Source organism: Gouania willdenowi, chromosome 17, assembly GCF_900634775.1.
Source record: "Gouania willdenowi chromosome 17, fGouWil2.1, whole genome shotgun sequence".
In the NCBI taxonomy this organism is placed as follows: domain Eukaryota; kingdom Metazoa; phylum Chordata; class Actinopteri; order Blenniiformes; family Gobiesocidae; genus Gouania; species Gouania willdenowi.
The window spans coordinates 8,279,827-8,298,952 of record NC_041060.1 but is presented as its reverse complement, the minus strand read 5'-3'; the positions used below and the strand labels follow the sequence as shown (position 1 = coordinate 8,298,952).

At 38.3% G+C, this 19,126-nt stretch overlaps 1 protein-coding gene across 6 annotated transcripts in view; it reads left to right on the top strand.

Annotated features, from left to right (window-relative positions):
• The window catches only part of LOC114478866 (microtubule-associated protein 4-like), a 126,117-nt gene that overhangs the window by 88,171 nt on the left and 18,820 nt on the right, over window positions 1–19,126 (top strand). For 5 of the 6 annotated variants that reach the window (XM_028472174.1, XM_028472175.1, XM_028472173.1 and 2 more), the window contains 5 exons: window positions 9,958–10,319; window positions 12,401–12,598; window positions 13,140–13,254; window positions 17,609–17,665; window positions 18,458–18,714. In XM_028472174.1, coding sequence (XP_028327975.1) covers window positions 9,958–10,319; window positions 12,401–12,598; window positions 13,140–13,254; window positions 17,609–17,665; window positions 18,458–18,714 — 989 coding nt within the window. The remainder of the gene's footprint in view (window positions 1–9,957; window positions 10,320–12,400; window positions 12,599–13,139; window positions 13,255–17,608; window positions 17,666–18,457; window positions 18,715–19,126) is intronic. The other variant, XM_028472176.1, reaches the window with a different exon arrangement.

The following is a 19,126-nucleotide window of genomic DNA, read 5'->3' as shown; positions in this document are numbered from 1 at the left end:
CATGTCTCTTAAAACATCGTTAATCAAAGCTTGGAAAACTGCTGGAGCGTTAGTCAATCCGAAGGGCATTACTAAATACTCAAAATGTCCCAAGGGAGTATTAAAGGCAGTCTTCCACTCATCTCCCTCTTTAATCCTAACTAAATGATAAGCGTTGCGAAGGTCCAGCTTAGTAAAAATAGAAGCCTCCTGCAAGGAACAAAAGGCAGAGTCTAAGAGAGGGAGAGGATACTTGTTCTTCACAGTAATGTCATTTAGACCCCTGAAGTCAATACAGGGGCGGAGTGACTTGTCCTTCTTGTCCACAAAAAAGAACCCAGCACCCACAGGAGAGGAAGAGGGCCGAATCAGTCCTGCAGCTAACGATTCAGTGATATATGTCTCCATTGACTCCCTTTCTGGTTTTGAAAGATTATAGAGTTTACTAGTGGGTAAAGGTGCACCTGAAACCAGTTCTATGCTGCAGTCATAGGGTCGATGAGGAGGCAATGATACGGCTTTGTCCTTGGAAAACACCTCCTGGAGGTCGTGGTATTCACTAGGAACAGATGAAAGATCAACAGGCTTAGGGCTTTCATAGTGTGTTTTAGTAGAGGGAATGGCAGAATGGAGACAGTGTATATGGCAGAACAGACTCCAATTGATAATAGATAACTTGGACCAGTCTATGTGCGGATTATGCATCTTTAACCACGGGAGACCTAAAACTAATGGGGTTGAAGGAGTGTCAAGAACATAAAGGGAGACAGTCTCATGATGGTTACCAGACAAGAGGAGGGACACCGGAACAGTACGGTGAGTCACAGTGGCAAGCGACCGGCCATCTAAGGCAAAAACAGACTTAGGACTAGGGAGGGGCTCCACGGGAATGTTGCACTGGGAAACAAACGAACAGTCAATGAAATTGTCATCAGCCCCTGAATCGACTAAGGCGAGGAGAGGAAAAGAGTCCTTGTTAATGGTGACAGTACCTGGAAGCTGAATACGTCGGGTGGAGGGATCAGTGGGTGTGTGGCTCACCAGGACCCCCCCTGTGGCTGATGAGCAACCTCTTTTGGCCGAGTTGGACAGTTTGCCCGAATGTGTCCTGCCTGACCACAGTACATACAGAGGCGTTGATCCAACCGACGTTGACGCTCCTCTGGACTGATAATCCTACCCAGCTGCATGGGCTCCCCAGGGAAGACGGGAGTAGAACTCTGAGCAGGACCTGCAGGGAATAGCTCTGCAGAACGGGGAGAGACTGGGGCAGCTTGAAAAGGTCTTGAGTTGGGGAAAAAACTACGTCTGCCTGACCTTTCCCTACGTCTCTCTCGCAGTCGGTCATCTAATCTTATGGCTAAAGATATAAGCTCATCTAAAGTGTCAGTCTCATCACGCGCTGCCAGTTCGTCCTTGACCTCTTCACTTAAGCCCCTAAGAAATACCCCCTGAAGGGCCCTCTGATCCCAACCACACTCTGCAGCTAAGATGCGGAAATCAATAGAGTAGCTAGAAACAGAACCTGAACCCTGGCGTAGAGAAAGGAGACGGCTACTAGCCCCTTTACTCAGTAATGGGTGTTCAAACACCTTACGCATCTCAGCGGTAAATGAATGAAGAGACTGACAAACTACTGAGCCACTGTTAGCTACAGCCACTGCCCAAGCAGAGGCCTTCCCAGCTAGCAGACTCATTATAAAAGCTACTCTAGCTTGGTCCGTAGAATACGTTAATGGTTGTTGATCAAAAACAATCATGCACTGATGAAGAAATTGACTACATGTCCCTGGCTCACCTGAATACCTAGACGGAGTGGGGATGAATGGTTCACGGGGCTGGGCAGGTGGGTTGTGTGGTGGAGCCGGAATAAAGGCAGGATCTGAAGCAGATGGCGGAGCAGAAGCCTGGGCAGGAATTGGAGCAGGTGCGGTGATTGAGGTCAGGTGAGTAGCCATTTGTCCAACCTGATTGTTGAGTTCTGAGACGTTTGTAGAAAGTCTGGAAATGGCGTCCATGATTTCTTTAAGAGCCGTCTCATGCTGTCCAACTCTCAGACCCTGTGAACTGAGGGCCTTTTTGAAGCGTTCAGCCTCTGCGGGGTCCATATTTGGCCAGATTATTCTGTTAAGGTTAGGTAGTTGGACCCCCAAAGCAGAGACTGAGAAGTGGAGGATTTGCACAAAAAAAGATTTATTTCCAAAAAAGGGTAGATGGCTGTGGTAGCAGGGAGCTGGCTGGCAGGCTTGTAGACGGGATTCGAGACATGGAATAATCTGGCACTGAAGCAGAGTCAGCCCAAGTGCTTTAAAGCCCACTGATTGGCTAATCACACCCAGGTGTGAGACTCCAGGAGCAGCAGAGGAGCCAGCCACGCCCCCTGACACACACAGCCCTGGAAACAAACAGAAAGGGAGGGGGAGGCAGAGCAGGCAAAACACAGGGACCTAACAGAAAATGGCTCTAAAAACTCTTTGTTCTTTCCTGTCTTAATGGTCAGATCGCTCATTATTCTGAATGCTGACATGAATGTTGATCATGTGGCCCTCTAATCAAACAAAAGTTGTGATAAAAGTTGCCTATATTTCTGCTTCAGCAGCTGTGATTGGTACTCCTTTAGTGTCCTGTTTCTAATGATAGCGATGAGCTAATCCAGAGGGACGAGCTAACAAGCACTCGTGATGACACCCCGTTTTTTTTCTGCACCTCTGGGCTTGTTTGTACCTGTGAGTGTGAATTTTCCTATGAGATGCTGAACAGGTGATTCTGTTGTAGGTCGACTGAAGGTTATAGAGAAGCTCACTGATGAAGTGTTTTGTGCTTGGTTGAGTCATTCTAACACTGTTCTATCCAGCTTTTTTTTTTTTTTTTTTTTTTTTTTTTTTTTTATAAGCATGGTAGCCTTATTCTTATTAATTTTATTTTCCTGTTGCTGTTGGTTTCCCTGACTCACTGACTTTTGTTGCTGTATCCTGTTTCCTCCCCTTACTGCCTGCATGGTTTCTCAGCATAAAAATTTACTAAACCTATGGCTGGGCAATATGGACCAAAAGGCATATCTCAATATTTTTTCTCAAAATGACAATATACGTTATTAATCTTATATCTCAATAAAGTCTTACCAGAAAAACAATTCTGGGTTGAATTTACTGATGAAAAATGCCACACAAGCACATTTAATAACAAAGCTGCACAATATGTGCCACTTTTGGCTATTTCTCCTATAAGGGACAGCACGTGTGAGTGAGTTCTGTAGTGTGGCTGGTTTAGAGGAAGGTCTGGGTTAGGATGCACTCAGGAATCCATTTAAATGTGGTTTTCATGCTGTACTGAGAAGTAACAAAAGCAACGACTCCTAAAACAAGGGTTTTTTTATACAAAACTGGAGTACTCGGAGAGCGCAGACCTCCGCCAAGTACAGCACGAGTTCCCGGGCTGGACATTCACGCAATGCACTTCCCTACCACTACTACATCACCCATCAGCCACCGCGCTTAAAGGTGCAGGCTCAGGCACAGCTCCTATTTTCCTATTTTTTGGTATTTTTTCATTTTTTGGTAATCCAGAACATCACCAAAATGTAATCACCTGTTCCCTGTCCCATTATCAACATTTCATCCAAATCCATTCATAACCTTTCAAGTTATCTTGCTAACAAACAGACAGACAGACAAACGCAGGGTAAAACATAACCTTGCGCTCTGCGCTTCGTGCTTGGCGGAGGTAACAAGCTATAAAAATATATATCTCAGAGATACTGAAAAATTGTAAAGAAGTACATTGTTTGACTGCACTCTGAGTACTATTAAATATTTGTATGATTTGATTTGTACTGTGTGATTGTACAGAAATAAACAAGTAAAAAAATATTCTGTATATATATATATATATATATATATATATATAGATCAATATAAGAGATATTGTCATTTTTTTAATCGCCAAAATAGAAAACTCGATATATCTTGAAATACGATACTGTATATTGATCAGCAGTAACTAAACCCCAAAACCACACTTTTCTCCTAGAGTTGTTGATAGATTCTTGTCCAACTCTTGACATTTCAGTCTAAGTATTTCATTTTGGCATAATTTCTTGTAAAAATGGAAGGGAGACTTCCATCGATGAGTTGAAACTTGGAGATTACAATCAAATTTTGCTATTGGCTGACGAACTACAACTGTTGGCCCCGCCCCTCATCTTAAAACTAGCACCTTTCGACTCTGCATTCTGTGACAAGTAGCTTGGTTTGAGACAATTGTGTGAATAGAGAGATAGAGGCTGTACACTACAAATTCAATACGTATATTTTGTCTACTATAGACTATTAGTATGATTAGGATGATAACCGTTCCCACTGAAGTATACTTCCAAGTTTCCCAAGATGCATTTCTAACCTACAACAAAAAAATAAAAAACAGGAGCACACTGAGGCTAAATATCTCCTTTGATTCTCCACCTTTGAAAGTTCTGAAAACATTTTAAGTGAGAAAGTGACCAAGTAGAATATCAACATGTTGTTGATATTTCTGAGATTTTCAGAGATTATGCGACTGACAAAACTTCAAAACAAGGAGAGATGATTTTGTTTTGAAAAGGGGATGTTTTAGCTTTAAGGCATGTGCAATTCCATTGTACTTTCTACAATGACAATAAAAGGATTCTATTCTAGCATAGATTTTTCTTTGGAGATTTTATAGTTTAAGTTTCCATCATGTAGTCTGGTTCTACAAAATCATTGTAAACCGGTGCCACATGTGGTTTCTTAAAGCCACAAGTGATCCACTTGATTTTAGTAGAGTTTTTTTGTGTTTTAAACTGTATATTTTATCATAATATTGGAGAATTTTGGGTTTGATATAGCAGGCAAGAATGTAACTCTAGTTACTCACATTCCTGGCATTTACAATAGATTTGTCACAACACAGGTACACATTTCAATCTAGTCTGGTTGTTCTGGTAGTTAACCAATATGTGATATTCAAAATGTGGGTATTTTTTATTCCAATTAAAAATCATTTTAAACTAACTGTAATAACAAAATTATAATAAAACCAATAATTTTTAATTCTAACATGTTTTTTTTAGTTCTGTCCCTGTAATAGAGCTTTTTTAGAGAAGAAAATAAATCAAACAAGCTGTGAACTTTAAAATAACCATGTTTGAAGTTGAAAAAGCAAAGATCAGTCTGTCCGTTCTGTTTGTCAGTGCAGACAAGTAGATCATTAATCTGCCCGTCAGTTATCGATTGTCCTGATTTTCAGAGTAGTTGCCATAATACAAGTTGGTCTGTTAATGGCCTGAAACCAGACTCATGTCAGAGCATGTGCATGTGGCTGAAAGCTGGCCTCAAGGAAAAAAAAAAACCTTCTTCTCCCACCAGCTCCATGTCCCTATATGTCACTCATGCCCTTATTTACATGGTGGTCGTCTCCTTCCCGCTGTCGTTCCATGTCACAATCAGACACGACGGTACATACAGCCGGTTCCCTGCAGCTGTGCACTGTGTCGTGCATGAGATGGATCATCTGTGTTGTTACCCAGCTGTAGCTCACTCTCGTGTCTTGTTGCTGGTGGTGTGAGATGCAGCTAGAAGTTCCATAATGCAGTAGTTGTTAATACACATGAAGTGGCTCACTACTGCAACAGTGTGTAGCTGATACAGCGTTTATATTTGGGGTTTTTTTACCTTTATCCACTGGTGTTTTGTGCATGATGATATCATTTGATCAGATTTTAACTTGGTATGTGGGAAATTATCAGCCCATCGATATTATCGACTGCCATTTGCCATAAAATGTATTATTGGTCGGTTTTTCAATATGGGTGGAATATACAGTATGTTGTTGTTTGAGACAGTATTCTTATTTTGAACCATATGATGTTTATCTGTGAAATACATCCAGTGAGACTACACAGTAAAAGTATCCTTCACCTTTTATTTTCATGGAGATATAAATTATGTGATCTAAAATTTGGTTGGGGGAGGGGGTCTTTGTATATATTGGTATCGGTTGATAATATCAGAAATTCAGTATTGGACAATATAGTCTGTCTCGTCTTGTGTTTTTGGTCATTTTGTATTTTAATATCTTGTTGAAGTAGTTAAAGGAGAAAAAGTGCAATTTGTTTAAAGGGCAGGTGGGTATCTGTCAAATGGGTTCTACAATGGGTTGTCCACCTTGTTCTTTCTTTGTATTTTATTGTTTTTCTCTACTGTTTTTTAACCTCTTTTTCTGTACAGTGACCTTGGGTACCTTGAAAGGCGCCTTTAAATAAAATGTATTATTATTATTATTATTATTATTATGAACATGGCTGGTGCCTTCCTGCTTCATTCAGAATGTAAAACTGGACTTCAAATGTAAAGGGTTAATTTTTTGCTGGGGGAACACTCTGAAATGAGATGTAGGATTTAAAAATGAAGGAATGAATTGTTGTTATTTAGAACATGCTCCTCTTTTTATCTGCTGTGCATAAGATGTAAAAAAAAAAAAAAAAAAAAAAAAGAAGTAGTAACATAATAATCCCATTTTATGACATGAAGTCGCTTAAATGCCCATTAAAGTGCATATAGGCAAAGAGCTAATATCGTACACCATTGATTTGAACAATGTCCATACCGTACCTGATTGTAGCGTGGAAGCCTTATTCATGAGCTATAGACTATTCAATCTATATTTGTTGAGAATAAAACGAGAACACAGCTGTGAGTTGGTACATTGGTTAATATGTAGAAGTATTTATTACTCTCACTATTTTTCCTAAATATGAACTGCAGGTTTAAACGTTTAATTGTGACTGGTTTTCAATAAAATCAGCAATTTTCATGGATTTCAGCTCAGTGTTTGCTTGCTTGTTTGTTTTGTTTTTTTGCGTTAAGTCAAAGTTAAATCACATATAAAAAGAGTGGAATAAAAATCACTGCAGGAAAAAACTTGTGAACTTAAGTTGAGATAGCTGATGATGCTAGCCACAACAAAGAGCATGGATATATAAATATATATATAAAGGACTGAACTCTTTTCACTCCCTCAGTTAAACAACAACTGGTTTATTATTTAGTATCGATCTTGCTTTCTTTTGAATTTGTTGAAAACGTGTACTTGACTCTCTGCTTGACTCAGTTACACATAGTTAGCTTAAGGCTAAAGGCTCCTAGCTACATTAGCTGCTTCAAGCACTATGTCACACACTAACCGTACACTGCTTAGTGGTTATTGGTCATATCTAGTCCACTAGTACTATTCACGGGAAATTATAAAGTTATATATTTTGTAGTTACGCTCCACAGTAAGGTTTTTGTTGTAAATTTGGTTTTAAGAGCTTTTTAGATTTTTAGCACTTTATTTTTGCGTGTAGCTGATTTATTCCGTTGTTATTTGTTTCCACACACTTTTGTTAGTGTTGTCGCACAAATGCAGTGACATTAACGTTTTAAAAACTCAATAAAATACTCGGGCAGCGCTGAATATTGAACCGGCCAACTCATTACAGTGGTGCAGCAGAGGTCAGGAAGTCCTTTTTTCATTTTATGCTCCAACTCTCGCTTCTTCTCTGCTGCCATATGTGAAAGAATCTTTGAATATTAATGCACATTATCACCACCCGACACCCAAATCAAACAGGATCAAAACACAGCGAGGAGTATTAAAGACATTAAAATTCATGAAGCAAGCTGTCGACACTGAGAGACTTTGAGAAGCAGCTGCAGAAAGTTACGAGTTTGCAATAACATTAGCTTTGCAGTTGTAGGATTTGACCTGACTTTATCTGACAAAATTAAACATAGCCACGGAGTGAGCGAAAGAGAGGTGGGGCAGAAATGTAACCCAATGGCAAACGGTTCTAGCAAAGCTGTGTGATTTCTGCCATTTATGTGAGCACACATCAACCATTCATGTGAGAATTTTACATCCAGGTAATCACGGTCCATGTCTGATGTGTTTTTCAGACTCAGCTGGGTTGCAAATACAGTGTAGAAGTAACAAAACAAAATGTTGCTACCTTCGTATAAGGGTGTTTTCCTTAAATATATTTGGAGGAGTTGTTTTGGACAGTCGGAACACAAAAAGTGCAAATATTTTAAGCCCAAATTAGTTCAGCAAAACTAAGAAAATCTAATTAAGAAATCATAAATTAAGGTTGAATTGTAGTCTTTTAAGGCAGCTAGTTATGTGCTGTAAGTGTATACATGAAATATATTTTACACTCAAAACATTGGCTTTAACATGTGCCAACACCATAAAATAAAAAAAACAACATACAATCTGCCTGTGGCTTTTAAACCAACTTTGACTTTAGTGCAACTTAACTGAGGTATACGCCTAGAACAACAAATAAATGCAGAAAGTTAGTACTTTCTTTTTAGATTTTATTGAAAAAACACAAGCTGGTCAACATGCCCAGGTTTCAGCGCATGTCTTTGTACAGTTGCAATGTCTCCTGCAGTGGAAAAGACTTTTCTTGTTAAATAAAGGTAAAGAAATAAAAAAGATTCATATGGACGCATCAAATACAATTCGATTCGAATCGGGGTTTTTTTTCCAACACCCCTAATATTTAGTAAATAAATGAATAATAAAATAATTGTAAGCATAATTACTCATTACATACTTAAGGTGTCCTCAAGGATCTTTGTTAAAACCGCATCTAATGTAATTAATGATAACCTCAAGGTCAAAGTCAAAGTTGATAATGCCTGATTGTACTTGTAGATAGATTGAATTTACAATGAGTCAGTTAGTCAGTCAGTTTTGACGACAAAAATGAATGAAAAACCCATGACCAGAAAGTGGAAACAGTGTAAAATACCTCATTAGGGAATTAATCCTGAGACCTAAAGCAGACAAAAAGCAATTCATAGAGAAAACGTTCACATTAGCATTACAATTCTCCATCTCAGTCGCCTGAAATAAGTAATTGGTTTCTTTTGTGTTTGCTTTGTGAAATAAATGAAAAAAAAAACCTGATTTAGAACCAATATGTGTCAAAGAATCAAATAACTATTAGTCTAGATCAGCGGTTCCCAAACTTTTTCTGCTGCGACTTTGCGACTATTCTTCGAATCTCATAAAATTAACATAACATTTGCAATCACATATTTTAGAACAATAATAAAGCCCTTCATTAATAAAGTACAAAGAAAAAAAAAAATCTATTTTTCATGCTCAAGGTTCAGCAAGGCCATTCTAGCGCCCTCCAGTTTGGGAACCATGATGCATTAATAGAATATTTGATGTTTTGTCTGTTTGCTATTTGTATGTAAGTTGCATTCAGTCTTTACATGAGCTTTTTAGGCTTTTTAAAGAACCAGATGTAGAAATGATCATTCAGTCGTTCATAAATGATAATTGAATTTAATTAAATGAAGGCTTTGGTCAAAGCGTTACAATCACAGACAAAAAAAATGTGTTTTTGTTCCTCGCACTTTGGTTGTCTCTATAAATCGTATTGTGTGTGTGTGTGTGTGAACATGTATGATTTTGAAAATATATTAAAAAGAAAAGTTTAATTATTAGATTTGTAGAGTTTAATGAGAAACTGCCTGGGAAAAATGGAATACCGACAAAGAATGGAGTAGAGTAACGTGCGTGATGACAATGAATACTCATGAATGATGTTGGCCTGTTTGGAAACCAAGAATCATCTGCGACCTACATAAAATCTTCCACATGCACACACATCTAAAAATACCAATGGCAGTCTCTGAAAAATTGAACATAGGAGGTTTATATTAAGCTCTCTTAAACTATAGATATATACCTACGGAATCACATAGATTATTTATATATTTTATATTATTTATATTACAGTGAAGGATTGGGTTACATGCAATTTCTACATTTGACTCACATGGTGACCTATTACAGTATCTGAAATCTTACATTTTCTACATAAACTGTATCAGTGATCTTTGAATTCTTGACATGTTGTTGGGTTGGATTAATAGCATTAATATCTTGTCCCGCTCACAGTGAAATCCGACAACAAGGACAAGCAGGAGCTGAAGTCGGACATCATGTCCACCAAGACGGACAAGATTGACACGTTTGACAAGAAAGAAGACCAGCAGAAAGTCAACAGCAATGACAAGAACCCAAAGTCGGAGAAGATCCTGAAAAATGAGGAGAAGGTGGAGATGATGAACGCCGAGAAAAACAAAGCGAACGAGAAGGCCGAGAAGACGGACAAGCCGGAGAAGCAGAATAAAGATGAGAAGAAGGAGGAGGAGAAGAAGCTGGCTGAGAAGAAGGAGGAGAAAGGAGGGAAATCCACAGTCAAGTCACCAACTGGCAACGGTGGAAAGACCCTCCCCAGCCCTGACGGCAAGAACAAGGTGGGCCTCACACACTCAGTACTCAGTACTGTCCACACACGTTCCCTCTAGTCAGGGAAACTCTCATCATCCCAGTATGGAAAACCGTTTCAGCATAAATTAGATGAGCCAATAATATCATGTGAACACAAACGACCAGTCAGCGTTAAAGAAGCACGAACAATTGCCCGTTACAGAGCATCCGTCTCTCACTCTCTGCCATGTTTTAGCAACAAGGACAGCGCAAAATCACTGCTCATTTAGCCACTAATGTCACACAACTTTCAGAACACAAAAACCCACAAATACAAAATATTTACAAACTTTTACACCCATAACATAAGGACACAACTCATCTAATGAATCAGAAGCCATGGAGAACTTTGTATCCTTGCAACTTTTTAACATATTTAACAGCCGAGGCCTGCCTTGTCTTTGATAAGCCAAGACTCCTCCTCATGTCCACTGGGTGGGTACAGGACAGGTGCTGCTAGTCGCTAAGCTAACTGCTACTGTGCTGCTGCTGCTGCTGCTCTCCTCCGTGATTTCCACAGAAACAACCTTCACCTCAGGCTTAGCTTCTTTGGCCATTTTCTACCGTTTTCAGCGCTGACAGAGAAACTAGTTTTGCGCAAAATCACCCTCGCAGCGTGGGGGCGTGGCTTGACTCTCCTCTCGCTTCCTCTACATTCAATTTTGTGTTTACAATGACATTTCCAGTGATTTCAACAACAACAACAACAACAAAGACACAGCTGTCCAATTATAATACTTCAAAATTTAATCAAACGCCTAAAAGTGAAAAAGAGGTTGGAATTTTTTAATGAGGTGCCGGTCAAAATCTGGCAGGTGCCGGATCCTGCTCCGGCAAGATCTGCCCCAAATTACGCTCTGCTCATATGTAATTTCAATTAGATATGAGTTCTATTAGAGCTTTACTGTGGTCAATAATCATAGTAAAGCTCTAATAAAACTGACATTTGGAGTATATGTACTCAATTTTGGTTTACTACTGCATGAGTACACTTTACTAGAGAAGGAAAAAGTGAGAGTGATTGGGTAAATGAGCTGATGTGTAAAGCGCTTTGAGACTGCTTCAGTGTGGGGATAAAGCGCTATATAAATCAAGTCCATTTACCATTTACCATAGGAGGGATTATAACCAAATCCAGCACCCTGATAGGTTATAATTTTTTTTTAAAGCCAATGACCAGCCTGAACTTGTTTTTTCCAACCCTTGTTAGTAGTGACACACTTTGTTTCACTAGTACTACTATTATTTGCTTTGTTTGTAAAGTGTACTCGTGCACTAGTAAAGCATAAATTAGTACATGTACTCTAAATGTGAGTACTATAGAGCTTAACTATGGTTGGTTTGACTGATGCTCAAACGGCTTTCCATACCCCAGGTTTTAGCTTTAAAGTCTTTAGGCTGACATTTAAGCAAGACACAAAGAGAGAGACGACGTCAACATTTTTCACTTGATACTCCTTATCGCTCGGCTTTTGCTGCCTCTGTGTGTGTGTGTGTGTGTGTGTGTGTGTGTGTGTGTGTGTGTGTGTGTGTGTGTGTGTGTGTGTGTGTGTGTGTGTGTGTGTGTGTGTGTGTGTGTGTGTGTGTGTGTGTGTGTGTGTGTGTGTGTGTGTGTGTGTGTGTGTGTGTGTGTGTGTGGATTTTTTTTATTCATAAGTCAGAAATAATCGTCTTTTAAAAGTTCTGAACTCAAAGCTACAACACTTTCACTGTCCCACATTTTACATTATCATGATATTAGAGATACATGATGCACAGTTTAGAGTCTGAGACCTCATTGTCATAATATATGCTACTGGTTTATTCCTGCTATTATTATGATTTCATCAGAATTACTGTATTTATTCTCACAACATACAGTATGAGCTCTGTTTGGCCATAAGCTTTGTCACTGCTGTATTGGTATTAAGCTGTGTGATACAACCATGCACTCACTGGCTGTGCTGTAATACCATACCAATCTCATCTCTGCTTTTTTTTTTCTTTCTTTTCTCTCCGTTTCCTTCATTGTCCCGTTTTTTTTTATATTTGTGCTGCGTTTGGCTACTTTTTCCTCCGTCATTGCCAGCCTGACGACAATGCAACCAAATCAAACTCAGCCAAATCACGCCCATCAACCCTCCCCACTAATGGAGAGGCCAACTCCACCAAACGCCCCTCCCCTACCAAACCTTCAGCCAATAAAAAAAGCCCCGCGCCCAAGGCAACCACACCCACCACCGCTAAGAGGCCGCCGGCAGCGACTGGCCCCAACAGGGCTAACAAGGTACGTATGAAACCAACTTACTGTAGATCAGTGGTTCTCAAACTGTGGGGGCGCACACTTCATGATAGTGGGGGGGTGTATTGTCTTTAATATCTATTAAAACTTTATTATTAGTGTTCTTAAATATATGATTGCACATGTTATGATATCTTTATAAGGTTTGATCAAGAATTTTTACTTTAAAAAATAAATTAAAAAAACATTAGATTTTTGCTTCATTTTGTTAAATTTTGTTGGACTTGGGGGGCATAAATGAAAATATTTCATTCTTCAAAAGAAAAAGTTTGAGAATCACTGCCTTAGATGCTTTCATTTGAACAATTTTTGGTGATTCATCGAAGCACATCGATTTATTATTATTATTTTTCTTTATTATTATTCGAAAACTCACTCAAATGTAGCCTCACTTGTATTTTTTTAATTTTATTTTTTTGCTGATATAGTTGCATTGTGTGCCAGGCCTCCAGTTGCCTATGTCTGTTTTAAGTTAACAAAATATCTACATACTTGAAAAAAAAACCTGTCCTCCTCTGTTTAACAGACCCCAGAAAATTCCTCTTCTGAGAAACGCACACCAGTGCCAAAGGCCGCACCCACCCCACGCTCAACGTCCAATAGGAATGGTTCTTCTACAAACAATGCCAACAAAGCTGCAGGTACGTGCACACACGGCACAGGATCCCGTATGTATCGTATCTACGGCGTCTCTACCTTCCTCGCCTGCAGCTGAGCATGAGATTATGAGCGTCTCAGACAATAGTTCTGCTCTGCTCTGCTGCCAGCACTACACGACCTCTCCAACGGGACAAGATCTCACTATCCCCAAACAATGACTCATCTCGTAGCCTGGCACCACTTTAAGCAGCTGGCTAACCGAGTTGTTAGCATATGTTGCACTTTATCAGATTATCGAGCTGCCTTTTGAAGACGCCAGACTTTTATTTTTATCTGCACATCACAAACGGGATCGCACCTCGCCATACGGATAGGAATCAGTCTGAGATGTGTTTTTGAAACAGGCTTTTGTGCCTTTTTAAGCCAGTTCCTGTTACAGAACAAAATTTATTCTTTAGTTTTACAACAATGATGTGTCATTGAGTAAACTCTATGACAGGGTTGGGTTCAGTTTGAATCATTTTATTGAGTATTAATTACAAAGATGGTGTGATTATGATTGTTCTTCAGTTCAGATAGGTGACTATAATTGTAATGACCATGGAAATTCTATTAAAATTGTCAATTAAAATTTAAATAAACGCAAAACAGTTATATGACTTACACGTGTAGTCATCAATTATTAAAATGTGTTTCATATCAACTTTTCCCACTACCTGTTAGTGAATCTTCACACTCATACAGGTGGTAAGCGTTAGAAGAGTTAGGGGCTAGTGCAGGGGTCTGCAACCTTTACTTTCAAAGGAGACATTTTGCCTAATATCACCTGGATTAAAGTCATTCCGGAGCCAAAAAATACTTTCTCAATATAGTAGGGATGTAACGATTCACTCAACTCCCGATACGATTCGATTCACGATACTGGGTTCACGATACGATTCTCTCACGATTTATTTTACAAAATGTGACTGTAGACAAAATTTTAGAATTAGAAAATACTGTATTATTTTCCTTTTATTTTTCATTGTCAAAAGAATCCCTTGATAAACTATTCAAAACAATGCAATTTAACTAAAAATAAATCTTGAATGAAATAAATAAAGGAATAATACAAATGAAAATGAAGCCTATTAATTTAAATTCTGGTTCTATAATAAACAATGCAAAACTGCATAATAGTTCTTTTTCCATTTAAAAGTGCAACCGAAAATGTATTTTGTGCCTTAACAATTGGACTTTAAAAAAAAAAAAAACGTGATTACACTGATTTACGTCATATTTGTTTGGACCAGCAGAGGGCGCTGGTAACACAGTGGTCGGTTGGCATGCAGATATTCTTGCAGTGAAGAAGAGACGCTATGCTAGCAGACAGAGCTAATAGAAAACGTGACTTTTACAGATATTCAAGAAATATTACAGATATTCTTTCGGTGCTAAAGGGGTAATGAATCATTTATTAACATATTTAAGAGTAGAAGGCGGCCAGAAAGAAAGTATTAGCAGACTCCGTCCGCCGCCTACACAGAGCGCCCATTGCTGGTTAAAAAAAGTACTGCAATTCAATTTTCAGAAAATCGATATCAACCGTGACACCTATGAATCGATTTTTAACTGCCTTACGATTAATCGTTACATCCCTACAATATAGTGTCTACAATTCTATACAGTTCAAATTACATTGAATCATTTTATGTAAACAATAGTTTTTGAGTTAATGTATTTGAAGGGTAACAACACATGATCATGTCAGTCAACACATGCTAAGTGATCATTTCTATATTAAACTAAATTAACTATATAAAAAAATCTTTCCCCGCACAAATAAAATGTCTATTTTCTATTATATAATTTTTGTTAGTAATCCTAACAGGGATTTAAAACCTGGTAAGTTGATGGTCTGTAGAGGTTTCAGGAGGTGACGAATGTAATTTATTTTTAGGTTTAAATTGTTTTTATCATAATTCTATTTGAAGTTAATGTCATTAGTCATCAATAGCCTCTGTAAGAAATAATTAATTATTTTAATATTTTTTTAAAGCTAATTAGTCGAAGAGCCACATGAGGCTCCAGATCCGCACGTTGCAGACCCCTTGGCTAGTGGGATAGAGTTAGTAGATATATATATATATATATATATATATTAATAGGGACGATACAAAGAGTAACAATAGTGTGAATGTAACTGATGTTTTGTACAAAGAGTTTATAGCTATTGCTAAATTCCAACCCTAGTTAGGCTTTTACATATTTTAATCAATGCACTAAAAAGTAAATATAAAAATGCTAAACCAACATTGTACACACATACAAAAGCACATGCAATAATCACAACTGAATAAAAGTTAGCAACATTATAATTAAACTTTAGTGATTGACAACATAATTGTAATTGATTTTCAGCGGAAAAATAATAATTAGAATTTATTTGTATTTGGGAAAAAATGTCGGTTACCATAATCACAATTGAATTGAAACATGGAAAATTGAAAACCTAATTGTAATTGAAAAATGCAATTGAACCCAACCCTGCTCTATGGTTCATATTTTATTTTCAACGCTCAAGACTGAGCTGTGAAGCTTTTGAGCAGAATAGTCGTGACATTCCAGCGCTTCTGCAGCATTAGCTCTGCATCATTAAATAACAAACAAATGAATGTCATTTTCTTAAGTTGTTTTAAAGAGGAAATGTGTCAGATTTGGCTGTGTTTTTCTCATAGCTTATCGAGCATGTTTTTATTGTCCACTGCTTTTCCAAGGACTTTGTTCAGTTGACAATCAAACAAGAGAAGGTGAAAAAACAGGATTAATCTCTGAAAAACTAATAAACCGTCTTTAATGGGAGTTAAACACAAGAAAAAAAAATCACCTTAAATAGATCACTTCTTATATGATACACATATACGTACATAGCCTATAACCTGGATGACTTTGCTTTTTTATCGTCCTCCGTCACTCCACACATTTTACGACCACCAGAGGCTATGCAGCCTTCTTTATTTCCTAACATTAATTAGATTATCACTCTTTGGGGTTGTTTCTCAACACAAAAAAACACAAGTACAGCAGCTCATTAATAATGAGTAGACAGTTCTTTTGATTCCATATGAAGACATCTGACACCTAGATTCTCCTTGTCTGGAGTTTCCTGTTTTTTGATAATCAAATATAAATCTAGTCTCTATTTTAACTACTTTATATTCCCTAACCCTTGCCTGAAAACTCGACAGTTTTGCACAATATAAAGGTGTGTGTATAGCAGCTCTAATCTAATCATAGTTTTAGTTTACACAACATTTGCTGGATTTCTCCCATTGTGATTTAGACATGGGTAATACCTAAAATGTAGGGATGTTCGATATTAACCAATACCAATATATATACAGTAGCCCCTCGTTTATCGCGGGGGTTACGTTCTAAAAATAACCTGCAATAGGTGAAATCCACGAAGTAGTCAGCTTTATTGTTTACTATTATTATACATGTTTTAAGGCTGTAAAGCCCCTCACCACACACTTTATACACTTTTCTCAGACAAGAATTAACATTTTTCTCTTGTTTAAACACTCTCAAAGTTTAAACCTTCGTAGATTTTAAAACATAAACCTGTTTTCAAACATATAGCAATTCAGAGTCACACTGCTAGCGATCAGACTTTGATGCCGAATGCATTCAGAGTCTTTGTTGACGATAACATCAGGCCGTCAACACAGACACCGGTCTGTTCACCCATTCAACCATGGAGTAGAAGCTGTGTGTGACCACCTGGAGCTATATGACACGGCCTTTATAACCGGGACGGACTAGGAAGGTTTTGGCGTAGAGGAGAATCAGTGAGGAGGTGGTAGTAGCAGGTAAAAGTTATCTACAGTATGTAGCACTGTAGCTAGGATAGCATTAACCGCTAATCACACCAGCTTTTTTCACTGGTGGTTTATGTTTATGAGAGGAGAAAAAGGCGTACAGCTCCTCGCTTCAGCAGGCAGTGAAACTCAGTGAGTTGGATGTGTCGCTGGTGGGTGAACGCAGCATTAGCCAATCAGGAGGCAGAACACAATGTGCGTTCATACTCTGTAAAAAAAAAAACAACCGAGGCTGCGAAAGGTGAACCGCGATATAGCTCGGGACTGCTGTATACACAGACCCCTTCCCCCCAACCTACATTTTGATCACATGATGTATATCTTCATTGAAATAACAGTTTGGATGTATTCTACAGATAAACAGACTAATACTTACTCAACTTACTATCTTGTCTCAAACAAGAAGTATGTTTTTTTTAACATCAGTGGTAAAACCAAGACCAATGTCAACTGATGTTACATTTTAAGGCAAATATATAAATGGAAGATACAATCACCCATTGCTACTAAAATGCACGTTTTGACTCTGTCTCAGCAAACAAGATGGAAAAGACCGATAAACCAGGAGAGGTCAAGAAACCCAAGACTACAGGTGAGAAATGAATTGTTTCTGTGAAATATGGTAACTATATCATTGTCTTATCATGTGACATGTTATGGTAAACTAAAGGTTAGTCTTAATTATTGTTTTTTAAACAGTAAAAGCTGGGCATTGACCCTTTACAGCAGACATGGGCAACTGGTGGGCATAATCTTGTGTGGCCCCAAAACAAATCCCCAAAAATTGTATTTCAAGTAGTTGAAAGGAATATAAAGCCAGACATAATACACAAAATAACTCCCAAAACACACAAATTCACAGCAAAATGCACAAAGTACACAAAAATATGCAAACAATTACTAAAATACAGAAAATGACTCATAAAACTCAAAATGACAACAAAGACAGACATAACAACCACTTCAACAAAATGACTAAAAAAAACAAAACATTACAGAATAGCTCCAAACACACGCAAACGGCCAACAAAATTGCACAAAATGACAGAAAAATACAAAAAATGACCCCAAAAATGGAAAAATATACAACGAAAATGCATAAAATGACAGAAAATTACACATAATTACAAAAATAACAAAAACACACATAAGGACTCCAAAAACACAATGGCTAAAAACTGACAAAACCCTTCCCCCTCCCTTCTGTATTAATGCTCAGATTGGTTGTTATTCTAAATGCTGACATGAATGTTGATCATGTGGCCCTCAGATCAGATACAGTACAATCACATTTTTCTGATAGAGTTGCCTATCTCTGCTTTAAAGTCTGATTGCTCATCTACTGTAAATACCACAAACTGTCCCCACCCCCTTTCCACTCTAGCCCGTCCTCGCCCAACCTCCACCACCTCCCCTGCGGATCAATCTGCCTCGACTAACGGCGACGGTACAGCCGCACAACGTCGTCGGGTGATCACCAAACCTCCCGTGCCCAAGCAAACCGCGTTGGAGAAGAAACCACCAGTGCCCCGTGCTCCCCGAACTCAGAAACCCATCAACGCACCAACCCCCGACCTGAAGAACGTCCGCTCTAAGATTGGCTCCATCGACAACATCAAGTATCAGCCTGGTGGAGGAAAGGTCAGTGAGTTCAGAAAGCATCTCAGCGTAACATGAGTAATTCACAGGAGGGACATGCTGGCCCTGAGATATTAGGCTATAGACATTTTCTATGATGATTAAGAATCATCAGCAAGAGATTTATAATTCAAATGCACCTAGCATGAGTGAGGCACTTTTCTTATGAAGGTGACAATATTTTATTTACTTTGATCTCCTAGGCCCTCAAAGCAAATCCCCAAAAATTGTAATTCAAGAAGTTGGAAGGAATATGAAGCCCAACATAATGCACAAAAGCAAACAAAACAACAGTACATTACAGAATAGCTCCAAAGACACACAAACTGTTAACAGAATTACACAAAATGTCAGGAAAATACAGAAAGCAACAACAAAAATACAGAAAGTGACAGAAAAATACACAAAATTACAC